Source organism: Athene cunicularia (assembly GCF_003259725.1).
Source record: "Athene cunicularia isolate RWA chromosome 2 unlocalized genomic scaffold, athCun1 chr2_part1, whole genome shotgun sequence".
Classification (NCBI taxonomy): domain Eukaryota; kingdom Metazoa; phylum Chordata; class Aves; order Strigiformes; family Strigidae; genus Athene; species Athene cunicularia.
The window spans coordinates 113,558,977-113,577,649 of NW_020799095.1; the positions used below are offsets into that span (position 1 = coordinate 113,558,977).

Below are 18,673 nucleotides of genomic sequence, written 5' to 3' on the forward strand. Positions count from 1 at the left end.
TGTCCTCTGAGGACAACAGCTTGAGTTCTCACTGTCAATATGCTGTTGTCCTTTGGAGATGCCCACTGTTTAGGTCAGCATAGAAGTAGGTTGATGATCCTCATGTTAGTTTTGGAAATTCTGATTGGTCCTGGCTTACACTAAAAATTAGGATAAGTTCTGCCTGTCAGGGGAGTTGTTAATTTTCATGAGTAAAAACAAGGTCTGGTTATCAATTTTCTCTGAAAAAAATGAATGTGGCCCTGGCAGCAGATACCAGTTCACTGACTTTACGCTAGACTGGACTTGTACTGGTGCCTTATTGAAGACAGGGTAAGTGGGGAGCATCCTCTGCATTTGCAGCAGCACCTCAAACAGGTACGAGCAAATCAGCTGCCCCTCCCAACCTGCTTTTCCTTGCAGCTGTGAGAAGTTTTAGCCCTCTGGCTTAAATAGTTTTGTGTTGTAGTAAGGATAATAGAGTTGCATCCTTGCAGCGCTTTTGGGGAGGAAAAAGGCTTGTGTCGTCATTCAAGGGTGCTCTAGAAAATGGCTGAAGCTCTTTTGAGTTTCATGCTTAAGACAGTGCCAAATTATGAAACACATCATTTCCAATAATACATTTAACATTTTTCCTGTAACAAGAAGCAGGCTTCTGTTCTGTTGCTTATCTATAGTGTATAGTGGCAATATTTAATTTTAACATCTCAGAAATCTTTTATAAGGTCATTTTTCCCTCCTCCGTCGAAGCAAGCAACAATTATTAAATAAGTAACTTGACAGGAGCATATACTTATGGAATTAAGTCATTTCTAGCTTGCTTTAATTCAATTAACATGATAATTGAATGTCAACTGATTGTCATTCAGGCAGTAAAGGCCCATTCTGATTCAGCAGCAGATTTGTTTCCTTACACAGTATTTTTTTTTCTATATTGTCCAGTTGTGGAAATTGAATGTTGCCAGAAAAAACATAATTTCTGTATATGCAGGGTGGGTCAGCTTAATTTATTCTTATTCTCTTTAGCTTGTTATAGAAACCCCAAACCACCAAGATTACATTCATTTGTCTACAAATGGAAGCTGCTGGCATTATTTTCCTACTCTTGCTTCACCAATGCAAATTTACATAGAATAATACACAGGTTCTTAGTTTACTATTTAATTATATTTCCAAAATGTACCCAGTAAGGTAGCTTCAAGTTCTCTTACACTATTCAGCGAAGAATGCAGCAATATAGAAGAAGATACTTTCCAAAAGGAGTAAATATGAAAGTCTACCTTGTGCATATAAGTATATGAGATAGATTGAATTAGGCCACCGGGGAAAACAAATGCTTTGGGCTCCCCCACTGTTAATCTAACAGTCTGGGACCAGCCCCCAGGCCTTCGCAATGGCACTCTTTAGCTCAGGTTCCCTGGGCTGAGCATACATGTGGGCTACAAGCCTACACTGAGGGCTGAACATTTTTTGTTAAGAGTGAAACACATCCTTAAACTGACTGCCCCACAGTTTCATTTGGAGATAGAGGGGTTGTGGGCTATATGGTTAGCCACAAGCACTCACAAATACTAGATTTACCAAATTAAAACCACAGTAGAACCACACTTCTGTTTTATGATGCCAACTTCTGGTCATGTTTTTGCTTCATGTATTTTAACTGCTGATTAGTTCTTGTCTTCTTAGATCATAAATTTCTTGAGGCAGGATTTGTGTCTCCTGTGCTCTACATGTTGGATAATATGAAACTCATCGCTGATATATATACATATAACTGAAATATACCTGTAATGCCTTGAGCCAAATTTTTGTTCTGTTAGTCATCTTTTCCCAATGAACTTCCTCTCAACTTGTTTGTGGAGGATTATCAACATATCACAACAGTACGCAGAAGGGCTCCTACCCTGTCCCATGTGGCTTGCACCCTTGTTCCCTTAGGGGAACAGATCTTCCTTTCCCTAGTCATCATCACAAGAGCCAAAACAGTCAACTCAAACATCTGCAGACATGTTCTCATTTTTGAATATTAGGTGCTAACAGAAGAAGGCACCACTGACTACAGTCCCCACTAGAGACTTGGAGACTGAGTTAAACTGAATTAAGCTCTTAGAAGAAAAAGACTTTCAACATCCGTGCCCCATAGTAGTCTGAAAAAGCTTTCTGTCTCCTAGCTGACAAAGCACACTGTGAAGAACCATGCTACTTTCCTTGGCTTTGCCTGAATAGCTGGTACAAGGATGCAAAGAAAGGGAAGTTTTCGGTTTGTCTTGTGGATGTCTCCTTAGAGCTGACACTTGCAAGCAAGCTATATTTGTCTTTTTAAAATGATGTAAAGGTGCCCACATTTGTTTTGATGGAAATGTTCCAGAAACCCCCCAAAATAGTATATGCAAAAATAGCAAATCAAAAAGCAACATGACTGATTTTGTCTTTTTGGTCTCCACAGTGCTATTACCCATGGGAGTGTCATTTTCACAGGCTACAGTTACAGGAATGGCATCTGATAAAATACAGTAGGCTGCAATCCAGAATTAAATTCCACATTCAGATTGTCATTCCTGGCCCTACATACCTAGGCTCATAGAAAAAACTTGTATTTTTTACCAAGTGGGAGCCATATCTCTACTTTTAATCTCTGATTTTGCAGTAAAGGCACCTAGAGCTGCACACACTTGTCTAAAATATGGAGAAAGATATTCCCACAGCAGTCAGAAAAAAAAATCCTCAGAATTGTTTAATGGATACTGAAATATGTTACCATTTGATTTTTAATCTAGGTACATACAGTAAGAGGCCCAGGGCTAGTTATATGGCTCAGCAGTCTCTTTGACTGTAGAGCATGAAAAAGACACTGATGACATATTAGAGGCTTAGGGGAAAGAATTCAGTCTTTCTGGCATACAGGGGAAAGATCACAGGCCAAATTCAGCTCTAGCACAAATAGTGAAACTCGGCAGAGATCACTGGAAATTGCAACCATTTGTGCCAAGTCTAAATTTGACCTTACAAGCTTGATGCTTATAGCTTACAGGAGCGGGACTGTACATTTTATCAGAAGCATGTTGGATCAAAGTTGGGTACAAACCAAACAACATTAAACATATGATTTATGTGGTGATTATTCACACTCACTGGTATTCTTTTTCTTTAAAATAAGGATGTGAGCCTGAATAATAACTGGGCCTAAATCCAGTTTTGTATGTAAATGATTTAAAGCTATGTTCCTATCGAACTCCAATGTATGGATAAAGGGTGGGGAAGAAGAATGAGTAGAAAATTAAGGCTATTACTTATGCATGCTGTGGCAGTACTTGAAATCCAGGGTCCTTTTAGCCCAGCACCTTCCAAGTACAATGAGAAAGTGAAGAGCAGTTATAGTCAATGTTTATAACTCGGCAGCCACTCATGGTATTTATCTCGAAGCTATGTCTGTTATATAGAGGAAATGGATATTAGAAATTATTAGAAATTCACCCTGGGCAGGGGGGTGTGTCTGATGTTCCCCACAACTTCAGTGCTCCTGGGAGGCTGCAGGAAGACCAAGCTTCCAGGAGGGCTGGGCAGGAGGCCAGCAGACAATAGCCTGTATTACCTGATACAGAGTAAGATGCAGCAGCTCCTATGGTGACCTACATTATTTTTTTTCTTTTTTTTGCAGCAGAGGGGAATATTTCCCACCCTGAGTGTACAGCGAACTCCTGCTCAGCCCAGCTCTGGGTGGGAGAGAGATGGGCCAGCTGTCAGAAGTCCTGCAGCAAAAATCCACTGCAAACAGGGGGCCTGACACTGCCCCCTTCTGAAATCAGTGGAAGTTAAGGGGTTCAAAGATCTGGCTCTGTGGTAGCCAGGACAATAGAACAACATGAAAATATAAATTTATATGTATCTACATAAATATATATATATATACATAGACATGAGTTTGTATCTGCGTGTATGCATGACTATTCTTGGCCCATTTGTGTTCTGGCTCATTAAGCCCAGCTGCTTGAGAGGAAGGTAGAAGGAGCAGACATCAGGGTGAGGATCAGTTGTTTTAAACTCTTGATGCACTCATCTAGATCTTCAGAGGGTAGAGATGCAATTTCAGTTCAGAAATTTGTCAAGAAAAACAGCGGAACTCTCAAACAAGCCTAAGGTGCAACACTGGTAAAAGCAACTTTGCTGGTGCAGGTAGCTGGAAGGGGAGGTGTAAGCTGCTGTCTGTTGTGCCTATTCCTGAATCCATTTTGCTTGTAATTCACTTTGGCAGTGTGCATACACAGATGTGTCTTCGCTTCCTGCTCTCATTTACAAAATAAAACAAAGCTAAATTTAAACCTTGCATGGTTGTTTATCAACTAAACTGAAGGTACATTCTCATCCTCTTACAAGTGTGTTAAAATTATTCCTTGGACATTGCTTCATTAGAACAGAGATAATAATGAAAAAAAAAAAGATGCTTTTTAAAAGGGGAACAAGAGGTAGATAAACAAACATCTGCATGAGTATATGGGCATATATAAGAGTGAACAAACTGTAAATTTATGTTTTCATAATGATACTGACTAACTTGACCTGATGGTCTGTGTATTCTCTAGAGCTGTTACAGCCCTACACTTCAGTCCCCTGAACTGTCTGGTGTCCTGACACCGGGCACCCCACATGCATGGCCATGCAATGGGAACTCAATGGCTCTCCCACACATGGGATGAGCTCATTTGTCACGTCAAGTGACAGGACAGTGACGTGGCATTGCACCACGGAAGGGAGGAGGAGCTGGGTTAGGCATCCCCAGAGGCCAGCAGAGCCAAGGCCTCTTGAAACACTGATCTCAGATCCAAGCTGATCTGACTTGTGGTGTCTTATGTCACTAGAGAAGCTCTGGAGACAGGAAGTCTTGGCCAGTATTACTTGTAAACTCCCTCCTGATCTACCTGATTCATCCTGGCACTGGTTAATGTGCTGCTATATTTAAAACTTCCCTGTGATCGAAAGAGAAACTTATAAAACACATTTTGTTGTTTTTCGTGCCCAAATCAGTCTCGGTTATTTTAGGGAGAAAACCAGAAACCCTTGAACGCTTGTGGATTATAGCGGAAATGGTAACAGCATCACAAATGTTAACACTAATGCACGAGGACTTCAGTTTACTTAAGTATTGGTAACATACAATCCAGGTTCCATCAGACGTTAAAGAATAAACTGCAGCTTTTATCTAGTGGGTCTTTGAGCACCAATGAGGAGTAAATGATTTGATTTTGTGAGCTCCGAGGATTTGTCAGCTGCCTCATAAGTATAATTCTGGCTCTTCATATTCCTGCTGCTTCTAATTTAGCAGGACAGGCTCATAATTGAAGCAAATTAACTATTTACACTTGCCACTTCTACCAGGGGAAGAGGACACATCAGCAGGAAAGAATGAGTGGGAAATTAAATTCTTCCCACTTGTGTCAGATCTGCCCTTATATAAACACATTAACAGTAATTTCATGAGGCGTCAAACACAGGAATAAATACTGAGGGACAAAATAATGAGGTGCTGCTATTGAGCTGAACTGTTGCAGCTAATATTACTGTGTATGAATTATACAGCCTGAAAGAACGCATATGTTACAGCACTCAAGCAGTTGCTTCACCTGCTTCTTCTGATCACTAAGTTTTGGGTCCCCTAGGTGAATCCGTCCTTCTTCCACCTGCAACATTGAAGTAAACACACAGACACACATACACACATACACACATGTATGCACACTAAGCTGTTCACAGGAGGCCAAATTCATTCCTGCAGAATTCCAGTTAAATCACTGAAGTTACACCAGAGATTAATTTTGTTGAATGCTGAATAGACATTCAATTCCATTTTTAGAATAATAGCACATTTATTAAGGTCTTTGGCTGAAGTTTTAAAGTTACACTAATGTAAACAAGAACATTTTGTTTGTAATTTGCCACATCTATTACAGCTTTACTAGGACTCCAATTAGAAACTTAAGGTTCATTTAGTACACAGACATCTGGTACTGATTTAAACTGACTTTCCTTTTTCATCTAAGGACAGAAAATGACCTAAGTAGCCTTTTTACCCAGTCTGAACCAGTGTTCTTTCTGAAAGCCAGAGACTCAACCATTTAGCATGCTGACCCTGGGGGCTGCTTTTCTCCCCTTTGCAGTAAAAATGCGTGCAAAGGGCAAAGATGTACATAAATAAGCTATAAAAATGGGATGCACAGAAGTATAATATTGACTAAAGAGAAAACAGTGCTTGTGATCATAAGAGAGGAACTAGCAAAACCACTGAAAATATACCTGTGCTATGACTACAGCACTGGGGAGAATGTAACCCAATATACTACTGTTACAGCTGCTTTCCATTCATAGGTTTATTAATCTGAACAGTTTTAGAAAAAATGAAGGAAAATGCACCGTTCCTACTTCTGATCATGTGTAATTCTTGCATCCAATTCAAAATTTGAGAAGAAACCTTTACAAAGTCCACCATGACCACTAAAGTCCTTTTAATTTCTAGACTGTGTACATAGGCTTGGAAAAACAAAACACAGACACAGATCAGTGTTGTTTGCAAATGGCCCTGTATGCTCAGAAATTAATGGGAGCAGTTGTAGCATACAACCCCAAAATGCAAATGTCTTCATATGGCAGAATGAATGTAGAAATCCACTCGTATCTGCTTTAATGTAATAAATTGCAATATTCTCACAGTAAGAGCATCAGAGTGTGATACATTTTAAGTATAACTCCATCCTAATTTCAGTAAGGCATCCACCATCATCTAGTTCATAATTAAGTTTCCTTTTTTGTCTTTCAAATACTATTTTCTCAAATAACATTTCCCTAGTTTCTTCACAGTTTGAAAAGCATATGTGGTTCTTGAACAAACCCTTTCAAGCTACAGTCTTATACGTCAGGTTATCAAAATTTTTTTGCAAAGGCTTAGACATACATATACTGCCCTTAGGTCATTACTGTACTGAGTTTCAATCCCTTTATTTATTCTGTGGTCAATCTTCAGGAATAAACAAGAAGAATTCTATGCATTTCAGAAAAAGCTGGCTTAGGTCATAGGAACAAAGATTTCATTTTGGCATGAAAACATGAGGTTATGCTTCTTTCTCAATAGCTGCATTATGTTCTACTTTCTGATTCATTTATGTTTACTATTTAAATAGTAAAAGGAGTTCCAATTCAGGAAACATAATGTGGAAACATAATTCTATTTAAATTCCAGAATAAGCATTAGCTTCCAAAACATAAAAGCCAGAAGTTTATGATAATTGAATCCTTTTCAGCAAGTATAATTCATCAATAAAGTATTCCTCTAATGATGTTATTGTTTCTTTATTTAACTATTTTTGAATTTCTGAAGCTTCTTCAATGCCAAATTCCAAATGCTACATTAATCATCTGTATTTTTAGAGTCCAATTTTTCTACTGGAGACATAGGTTTCATAACAGTTATAATGCTCTGGATCTGAAAAATTAGGCCTTTAAAATACAGACTATCTAGTCAGTTAAGATGTCTTGTAATCATTACTTTGTACTATTAGATCCCTAATGGAATAAAGAATGAGGTTAAATTTATTCTAGAAAATAGGATTTTTTTTTTTTTTTTTTTTTTTTGTACAGTGCTAGATTAGAAAGGGCCTGGGCCTGGAGTTTTACCAATGTGCTTAATAGATTATAATGAATAGGAAAAATGAGTCAAAGAGCAACAAAGATATGGTAACCCAAGCTCTCAGAATAATTGGCTTAAAAATCTAGTTGCAGCCATTTTTTCACGGATGTGTCATGTAGATTCCATAACATTCTGCTGTGTTCCAATTTAAGGATAACAGAGATAGGAAAATAAATTTTCTTCTGATGTTCCAGTGTAGGACTTATTCTATTATTGTTCTCAACCACAAATAGGAAATCCAAGTTAAAACTAGAAATTTTAAGGTTTTATGCACTTCTCTTAAACAGAATTCTGTGGGAAGACTTCAATATTCTGCTGGCACTACTATGACAAGTTCAAAGGAAATGTGCATTTTGTATTTTTTTTTAGGTCTATCTCCATTATATGGTCTTGGACTATTATTCCTGAAGCCAAGTCTTCTGCTTTGTAAGCAGCGCAAATATTATGGAAGGAAAAACTGCACCACTGCAACAGCCACAAATTAAGGGTCTTTATGAAAAATGGTAAAGAAAAAAAGCATAACATCTTGCTTGGTGTCATCACTAAAAAGATGTAAGAATAACTAGATTAATAAACTCTTGAGAAGTTTAGTTTAGTCTGGAGAAAAGAAGGCTGAGGGGAGATGTCATCGCCCTCTACAGCTACCTGAAAGGAGGTTGCAGAGAGCTGGGGATGAGTCTCTTTAACCAAGTAATAAGCGATAAGACAAGAGGGAACGGCCTCAAGTTGCGCCAGTGAAAGTTTAGACTTGATGTCAGGAATTATTTGTTTCCAGAAGGGGTTGTTAGGCGTTGGAATGGGCTGCCCAGGGAGGTGGTGGAGTCCCCATCCCTGGAGGTGTTTAGGGTCAACTTAGCGCTGAGGGACATGGTGTAGTTGGGAACTGTCAGTGTTAGGTTATTGGTTGGACTGCATGATCTTCAAGGTGCTTTCCAACCTAGATGATTCTGTGATTCTGAGAAGTCCAGGTCTCTGCCTCTCACCGTTTCAGGAAAATCTGGATGCGTCATCCCACAGGCATAGAAGATGGTCCAAGATACAGATCTAAATACTTAGAGGACTCCTGAGGCATGTGTTTGGGTGTGCAGATTTCAACATGGGGAGTGATTCTGGGCAGGTACACAGGACAAAGAGGGATGGCATCAAAACCTCTTGCTTGTGAACCTAACTTAAAGCATAGTCATTATTTTTTCTGAGTCAAAAGTGAATACACATCATCCTGGTCCTAAAAACTGATGTTCAACTATGAGAGTGTCCTGGTTTTGGCTGGGATAGTTATTTTTCTTCCTAGTAGCTGGTACAGTGCTGCATTTTGGACTTAGTCTGAGAATAATGTTGATAACACACTGATGTTTTAGTTGTTGCCAAGTAGAGCTTATCGTAAATTAAGGATTTTTCAGTTTCCCATCCTCTGCCAGCAAGCAGGTGCACAAGAAGCTGGGAAGAATCCTGGCCAGGACATCTGACCTGAACTAGCCAAAGGGATATTCTATACCACAGAACATCATGCTCAGAATATAAACTGGGGGGAGTTGGCTGGCAGGGAATCACTGCTTGGGTATAGGTCAGAGGGTGGTGAGCAACTGCATTGTGCACCAATTGTCTTTCCTGTGTTCTATTTCTCTCTTTATTATCTTATTTTTTGGTTAAAATTATTATTGTTATATTTTATTTTATTATAGTTATTATTGTATTTTTGTTATTAAACCATTCTTATCTCAACCCATGAGTTTTAATTTTTTTTCCCCCCCATCCCACAGGGAGGGAGGAGAAGTGAGGGAGTGGGTGCATGGTGCTTAGCTGCTGGCTGTGGTTAAACCATGACAGAGAGAACTGATGTACTGGGAAGATCTAAACAACCTGTCAGATCAAGTACATAGCCTTGGCCTTTGCTGGACATATTAAAAAAGGCAGAAGGAAGAGACAACACAACAAAATAACCCTAATGTGCCAGGCCAAGGGAATTCTCTGACCCCTGTGTTCAGAAAGTTACCTTTCCTTCAGCTAAATCTTCCAAATGCTGACCTTATTCAACAGTGGATACTAGACAGAATAAACTTTTTTTTTTCAGTTAGTCAGTGAGTGCCAAATCTTGATACTTATTACACTGTCTTCTTTAAGAGGAATCTAGATATACCTATACCATCCAGTTATTAGCAAAGAAAGCTTTTTTTTTCAAGTCCAAACGATCTTACCTATCAAAAATTCAAAGCAATATTTTCCTTTTAATTCTTGGCCTTATTAATTATAATTGTGTAAGAATAATACGCTCAGTGTGAATCAATGAGATGCAGTTTTGTCCCAGTACTTTTCCTCTTTCTGTGCTGACATCAACCCCCACCCAGGTCTCCTGCAGTCAATATAACTCCCACTCAGCATATCCTTTCCCTCCATATCTGTTCTTAAAGTTCCCACTTCTTCATCTGCCCAATGCATTCTGTTGGCAGTTAGTAAACATGCAACCAATAACAAAAGAAAAGCAGTGGTATGCTACAGTGACACTGAACAGTATTTGCCAACTGTCACCACATGAATGCGATGAGCTTCCAGAGTTGCCCGCTTTTACATAGCATCTCACTGACTCAGACAGATTTTTGCAAAGGTTCGGATAGAGCTCTGCTGACCTCACTGCACAACCAAGACCTTTCCACAGAAGATATAAGTAACTATGGGATGTGATTTCCACAGCCCACATGTATGCTGGACGATACTTGGAGCACTTGATTTGCCAGGGTCCACCCTAGGCCTCTCTATGTGAGCCCAGAACTCCTTCTGGCATCATGGGGCAGGGAAACAGCTGCACCTGGGAACTTGGATATACGTCAGGTCCCACTGCACAGATATAAATTTTGGCAGCAAGGTCCTCTCATACCACATTGTCATAGTCAGGGCAATGCCACCATAAAATCTTAGGCCCACCAATTTTTGCAAAAAACAATCCTAAAGCTTGTGTCACACTCCAAAACTAAAAAAAAAATAAAATCTTTTGTGGTTTCATACATAAAAAATGAAACTATACTCTTCTTATCTCAGTCTTTTAAAATCATATTCCTGAGATGGCACATATTCAAGTTTCATCCTGGCAAACAAAAGGAGCTGACTACAGTGCTTAGATGACCCTGATAACAGCTTTCCTGAAACAAAGCCTCTGACATCCAGCACATTTTGTACCTGTTTTTGTTCTTCTCCTAAGCCGTCCCACATTGAAGCTACAATTTTAGAGACTTCACCAAAAGTAGCATTGGGGTTTTGGCCCTTTATGGCTGCTTGAGTGTCTCGAAAGAATAATGCATAGGCAGACACAGGCTTCTGTGGCTCATTTGGGTCCTTCTTCTTCTTCTTTTTGGGAGTTTTCGGTTTCTTTCCCATATCTGAAGCAGGTCTCTTCTCTCCACCATTGACCTGTAACAAAATTAGGAAAGTACTATAAAAAAGCCAGTTCAATTCAGTCCATCCATTGTTACAGATTCTGTGATACAAAGACTGTGTATTTTGCATGCAAAAATGGAATTTTAGTTGCCATCTTTAATAATCCAAATGTTGACACTATCTGCCTTAGTCACATGTATAAAATTAATTATAAGTGTTTCAGATTATTTAATTTTTTTCCCCTCAAAGTGCTTTATATTTTGCTTTCATATAATTGCTATAATCTCATTTATAGTTCACCTGGTCATCTTTTCACCTTTTCTAAGTTTTATTGCTAATGGCTATAAGATGCATATAATGAGTAAATTCAAATGAAACTAGTTTCATTATAGCCTGACCACCAGTTCAAGCACATGAATCACCTGCAGAGAGCAGGATTCACACTCTTTCCCAGAACTATGCCAGAGCTATTGTTCAAATCAATTTCTACTGCAACTGGTGGTACACTTTCCAGGTAATTTGAAGAGAATCTGATTGTGAATAAAATGATTAAAGTTATAGACATTCCCCTACACATCTTCTAATTAAAATCTGAAGAAACAAGCTTTACCAGTACAGACAGTTTAGACCCATTTGGAGGATCAGTTCTGATCCATCTGGATTTAGCTGCACAGTTTTTTCCTCTGCTCATATAAAAACAAATGGTTTGAGAAAAGGAGAGAAAGAGGAATGGTATATGAAGAAAAGTGCATGTGCATTATTTGTGTACCACCTGAAAATAACCTGCACATGAGCATCTGCACAAATTTGCTAAATGGAACTACACTATTCCACTGAATAGCACAGACACCATGATCACGAAAGCACCCGACCTTCCTAGGTGACTTGTAAGTGCGAAAGGGACACTGTCCTAATTCTTCAACAGATTGGAGCTCCTCACCAAAGCAGAATCTCTTGATATGATCACTTTATTCACTATACCTGGAGTAGTGATGTGTGATCTTACCAGAAGGTTCAAAGGCTTTTTTTCTCTTGTTGGCATGGCCAGAGTACTGCGCATCATAAGCATTTTGAAGTATGACAAGATCAAGAGCATAAAAGGCATGCTCTAGGCTAAGGATCTACTAGGCATGACTTTTATCCCATCTTTATATTATTAATTTTTAATAATGCATGTCAAGTGACAAAGGAGAACACAGGTGTTCAAATCAGTGGAACTGCATGAGGAAAATAGTTGGAAATGCTAATTTTGAGCAAAAAACCTTCTTAATTTTTCATATATGACTGTGTGGTGTCCAGCAGGGGCCAGGTGACTGCAGTGAACAACCTGGATCTCTGTGGCTTACTAAGCACAGCAACAAAGTGATGACCATCATTTGAAAATGAAGTTGCTTGTTTCCTGAGCATTTATGCTACAAGAGATGCATCTTTAATACACAGCTAATAGACACGAAGCCTATTGGCAGCAACTGGAAAATATCGAAAAAAGGAAGCAGTGTGCTACCCATTATTAAGTTATCAGACTTTTAGTTTCCTGTTATTTCATTCTACAGAGTACACAAAACTACCAGCTAAATGGTAATTAACTAGGGCTCCCTAGCTAATTTGGCAATATTCTAAACTCTTCAGACAGTTCTATGTAAACTCCATGAGCAAGCAGGCTTGACAATAATTTGGGCTACAGTTAAAATTATATCTCTTATTTGCTAAAGTTTTCCTCTTTTCAGAGTATTTTTGGACCAATGAGATTTAGAAGTTCTCTGTATATGAGGATACCACATTACTTAAACTACCCTTAAACTAGGTGATATGCTGCAGAAACTCATGTAAGAAGTCTTCCAGTAGCTGTTCTGAGAACCACTCTAAACTCTTATTCTCCAACCTGAATGATCAAGAGACTTCAAAAACCCACTGTTAAAAAGAGAGCATTCACAGGGGAAACTCTGTTTGTCTTATATGAAAATAACAAAATAAAAAGAATACCAGAATTCCAGTACTAATAACCTTGCAAATGGCTGAGATGATGGCCTACCTTATGCTCCCATCAGTCTATCAGCTTCATAGACTCCACTTCTAACCACCAAAGCAGAGACAGATGGGAAATAAAATAAAAACCATATATATTCAGCTAGGCATAGACTTGTGCCTCAAAATCCCTGGAGGTGTAGTTAGCTCATGGTAATCCACCTCCTGTCATGGCTTATTGCTTAATTATGGTGATGTATTTAACTTATTTATCACAAGAAAGCAATAATCTTTCACTTTAAAAAAGTGTACATTAACCATGTTGCACACATAATAGATCACAAGAATATCTTGTGTAGGATTTAAAACTATCAAGTAAGGCACATCGTTGATATCTAAATGTCCCTTGAGAAGCTGGAAAATGTCTATAAGCATATTTAAAATAAACTGCAATAGTACGAAAGCCTTTAATGGAGCTAGGAGAGCTGTTTTATGCACACTATCTTGCAGTAATCGCTGTAGTTTTAAATAGATTTTAATCAAGCACCATCTGCATAATAGGCTGAACAGACAACATAGAATTCTACTTATAACTCTTATCATATAAAGTAAATATTGTAAAACCTCTACCACATAAAGAGAATATGCTGCAGCAGTTCTTTAGTAATCGTGTTTCTGTTAGTTAATTCTTGCTACTTGCAGTCCTCTCACTATCTTCCCTCTAAAATACATTATTTGAAATTCTCTCGTAAGTGATATTCAAATGAGCATGGAAGAAAACCCTGTTATCCATCTATGAAGAAATACATATTTGCAAACCAGTAATGCTTCCAGCAGCTCACAGTTATGCTTGGAAATAACCAAATACATGTTTAACAATCCAACAGTATGAATTATGGCAAGAATTACATAAATGTGCTGTTCCAATGTTGAGGTGGTCAGAATAAAGCATGTGGTAAGTGGTCACTTTGTTTAGAAATGTTTATAGTTACTTACAACTATTGATTTTTAAGTTCTCCCTTCTTTCTTCTTCTAACCATAGTCCCACATACTAGATTTAGAAGAATTAAGGAGACTTAGGGATGTACACCACTTGCTGAAACAATATCATTGGTCTGAGACTATATATTTCATATTTCCATGGACCTAGCAGCTTTCTGACTGTATATACATAGCCTTATAATTATGGTCAAACAACCTCAGCTGTCTTGCTTTTAGAGCAACAGTGTGTAGGGCAACTGAGCCCTCTATAATGCAGTTCCTTTCCCTTTTTTTGTGTGAGGGAATATATGACTTTTAAAGTCCAAAAGGCCTATATAAAAGAGCCTTTATGAGAATGAGTATTGCAAAATTTTTAGCAGCTGTTGCCATTAGTTCTGTGTGTCGGATAAGGCTTAAAACAATTTGAATATTTACCATAGAATGAACATATAAGAAACTTAGTAGATGAACAATAACATCAGTTTGTAAAGTTTCCGTATTACCTGAATTCAGAATATGTATGTTAAGCTGAAATGGTCATGAAATTTCCACGCATGGAAATCAGTGGTTCAGTAGGGATACAATTATATTTCTAGTGCAAATGTATATAATGTACATATTTGTTCATACTGTCTATCATCCTCTTTCTATAAATTAATGCAAACATGAGTAGGACACGGAGATTTCTTTATTTTTCTTCTCTAGATAGAAATAGGTATAGTTGTTCGGGATTTCTCTACCAAACCTGCTATCAAAGGACCGGTGGTTTCTCTTTCACACATAAGGCTGGGCGTTCAGCTGGTATAAACTAAGGGAGGTCATCTGATACTGAGGTGATTTTCCATTTGAAAATGTACTTTGTCTTTTTGATCAATGTGGGTACACAGGCAAACATTTCTTGCTGGTTAACCAGGGAGAACGTCACTGTTGCTATTAACAATACAGTGAATTCAGAGGGAGTTTACACAGTCCTTTTGGCAGGAACACCTTACTGACTTCATGAAACTGCTCAGATGTGGCAAGCTCCAGCAGCTACTACATGACTACAACGTGCGCTTCTACTGAAGGACTAACTAATGAGCTCTGGCCCTGATTTCAGTAATGACACACATCTACGTGATAGTTTATAAACCAAAGAGAAAACAAATTTGGCAAAGTAACATTCAGGTAAAAGAGATTCTCACGAGACAGAACGGCCACTCTATCTCCCCCTGTCCCCATCCAGTGCCTTCTTCCACTGGTAGGGGGATTTCTGGAATAAGAACCTTCACAGGCCCCTCCAAAGCAGCTCTTAGAAAATGTAATACTGTTGTGGCTGGGGAGAAAGATCTCCACAGAAAGCTGGTTTATTTTAAGTATCCGTATCCATTCACCGGCTGCTTCCAGGAAGAGCAACGTGACAGAAAGATACACAGTGGAAGGGTTTAAATTGTAAACTGCAACAATATACTAAGTTCTTACGCTGATTATTCAAACTCTTTTGTCTTTTACGGAGGGAACTACAGCAGAACCATTGCATCAGATCAGGCGTGCCAGCCCACTGCCCATCTCCGATGGTGGCCAACTTCAGACATTTTCACGGAGACCTAAGAAATCCCACAGAACACAAGTATGGCAAAATCTGCCCCCCATCAAACTTGTAGTTTAAACTTTACTAGTTGAAGATGAATTTAAGCCCTCTGCCATTACTAACCAACTTTATATTCTCGAAAACTTTTCTCTTACCATGGAAATTATAATTATTGAATTTTAAGGCAACATATCAACTTCAGCATACTGAATTTAATTTTGTTTTGTGTATTGTGCCTTTTCTCATCTTTTTCTGCTTAGACTGAGCATGAGAGAATTTTAAAGAAATTTTTCCAAAATACCATGGCTTCTTAAAAAGTTGAACACTATATAAACTGGCTTCCACAAAGAAAGGATCAACTTTTACTTGGTCTGCAGTACTTAGTATTTTGTTATTGAAAACATTAGCTTCAGGTGAGTACTCTCTGCACAAAACCACACGAAACCGACACTTTTTATAGCATGAAGTGTTGCAGTGATAAAGTACATGAAAAGTGTGGGTGAAATAACTGAAATATTTGATAGAAGCAGAAAGGATATCCTAATTATTTGAGTGGATGCTTTCTCCAGCATCTTGCACACAACCACCAATATATGTAAAAATATTAGCAAAGAAATAGGAGCACCAAATAAATTATTCTGGAAATGTAAAAGCTGCCTGGTATTATTTTTACATAACTGTATTCTAAAGTCTCCCTCAGTAAGGAAGTGCTCATTTAAAATGTATGAATTATTCAGTAATTTTTAAAACCTAAAGTTTGTGAAATCTGGGGAAAGTCCTGAAATAAAACTTTTGAATCAGAATTTATTCAAAATGTAGTAAAACATATGTCTCCAATTACATGATTATTTTATAGCTTGAGGCATGAAAAACAATATAATTTGAAAACAAATCAGACTTACATTTCTTGACTGGATTATACCTCCTCAGTGACTCCCAATGTTTTCTTCACATTCCTCACAAGTCTGCACCTTTTCCCCACAAGACGTGGCCATGGTATGCTACATGGTACACACTACACTACAAGTCTGCTCTAGCAAACAGGACTGCTACTTTGTAGTGACTGTAAAATAAAGCTAAAGAGGTTCTTGAGTTCAATATGGTCAATACCCTGGTTTATGGGATGACTTTGTGCTGAGTCCCAACATTTTGTGTCTCAGCTTTTGTGTCTGCAAAATTAAGATAATATACTGTCTTTTTTTGGGAGGTTTTCAGGATTTGGGGAGGTTTGGGAGGTTTTTGCATTCTAAACGTGCTATATAAATTGACATTTAACCTTTAAAGGAAATTTATTATGTAAATGACTATTACTACTTCATGACTGTACTAACACTAAAAAGAAGCTTAAATATGTCATCATGGAGTGTCGGCACCTCCCAAAGTATAAATGCATAATGGGTCTTCAAGATTTTCAAGGTAAGATTTTTAAAGTTCATAGAGGATCTTTCTGTTCTGGTTGCTATGATGTTCCGTTTACTCATCCTGTGACCAAGTAGCAAAGACTAGCATATTGTACAGACTGTTCATACTTTTTATAGCAGTAACTTGATCTTTAACTGGGAACAAACATCCCTTCGATGCAAGTGAGAAGATTCAACCTTTATATTAAAGTCCTAGAGGAATGGCTATCCCTCAAGTGTTTTACAGGATTCCAGTTTGCTCTCACAGGAAGGAATGATGTCATTTACTCAAGCTCCCTGAAGAATTGACTGGAAACTATAAGTTCTGTATTCATAACCCTTTATTCACTTCAGTCAACCACCAACAATGTATAAAGTATCACCTTAATAACTGTGGCCATACGATTCATTTAGCAGGTCCTAAAAATATCCACCATTTACACAGTAATCCTAGCATCTAAGCCTACCTTAGAGCTATCTTCTCCTTCATCTTCATGGACTGAACTGGATGGTGAAGGAGTTGCAGATTTGCTTCCAGGTGGAGAGGGCGAGTTGTGAGGAACATTGTTTCCACCCATATTCAAACCAAGCTGTGCACTGAGCTGGGACTGGTTAATAGTAGTCAGCTGCCCGTGCTGCATCATTCCTGGCTGCCTAATATCTGCAGGTTGAACCCTTGGCCTCATGGTTGCCATCTGAGGATGGGAACTATACTGGGCTCCTTCTGTATTCCGTAAATCTTGCATCTACAAGAGGAAAAAAACTGTATTAAGCATATCACTAATAAAGTGTTCTGTTCCTTCAGACTCCCATTGGCCTGATTGGTTATAGAAGGCTTAAAAGAAATGTCAAGTACTTAAATAAACACGTAAATACTGGAAATAAACAGAGTAAGGATATGATTGACATTTGCATAACACTGACTGTTATAAACTATTCAGGCTCTAGTCTCAGCCCACGGGAATAGCAAAAAGCAATGAAAGCTTGTTTCTTTATAGGGGGAACAAAAGGGCACTGCTTTCTGTAACTGCATGTAGAGTATTTCAGAAATGCTAACAAACAGGGGCAGGTTTGCATTCTGAAGTTCAGAACCAGATCAGAACATGAATATCCTCAAAACTGAAGACAATTTCCAGATCCTACTTTTCTTCTTAGGATTTTTGTGTGTGTGAGCTGTGAATCTGGGAGCTGCAGTTTTCAGAGTGAATATCTAGTACTAGGTCCAAATCTATTTTGCCCGATGATGCCCAATGAGATACTGGAATTTTCAGGATTCAGACAAGTGACAAGAAGGATGAATTGATAGACTGATTAAATGATTTCTGAGTTGATTTGCTGCTAAGACATATATGAACGGAAAGCTCCGAAGTCATGGGATTGACAAATGAATCCATTGTGCTATGTGGGTCACCGCTTCTTAGCATTAACGAGACATACTATTTTAATGCAAGCAACAAATTCAGTCTCTGCAAGGATAAGAATTAAAAGCACTGGAGGATGAAACTCCTTTCTTGTCCAGAGGTCAAATGCACCACACACACACTACGGCAGATTGTCTGTAACATCTTTTCAGTATACTCATACGGAAACATGACAAATAACAAAGAGTATCAGGGAGAAGCTCAGATTTAAGCTAAGGTGTTCTGTGGGTGATTTAAAATTGAAGTGTCAGTTCAGACCTGAAATGAAATAGATATAGTTGTCTTTCTCTGCATCAGACAAACATGCTGTACA

The 18,673-nt window shown here is 38.3% G+C and overlaps 1 protein-coding gene across 4 annotated transcripts in view; it reads right to left on the bottom strand.

Moving 5' to 3' along the window:
- TOX (thymocyte selection associated high mobility group box) overlaps window positions 1–18,673 on the bottom strand; it is a 254,818-nt gene that overhangs the window by 27,004 nt on the left and 209,141 nt on the right. For 3 of the 4 annotated variants that reach the window (XM_026843607.1, XM_026843604.1, XM_026843605.1), the window contains exons 4-5: window positions 17,407–17,685; window positions 10,826–11,056 (exon numbers count right to left, since the gene is read on the bottom strand). In XM_026843607.1, the coding sequence (XP_026699408.1) occupies window positions 10,826–11,056; window positions 17,407–17,685 (510 nt within the window). The remainder of the gene's footprint in view (window positions 1–10,825; window positions 11,057–17,406; window positions 17,686–18,673) is intronic. The other variant, XM_026843608.1, reaches the window with a different exon arrangement.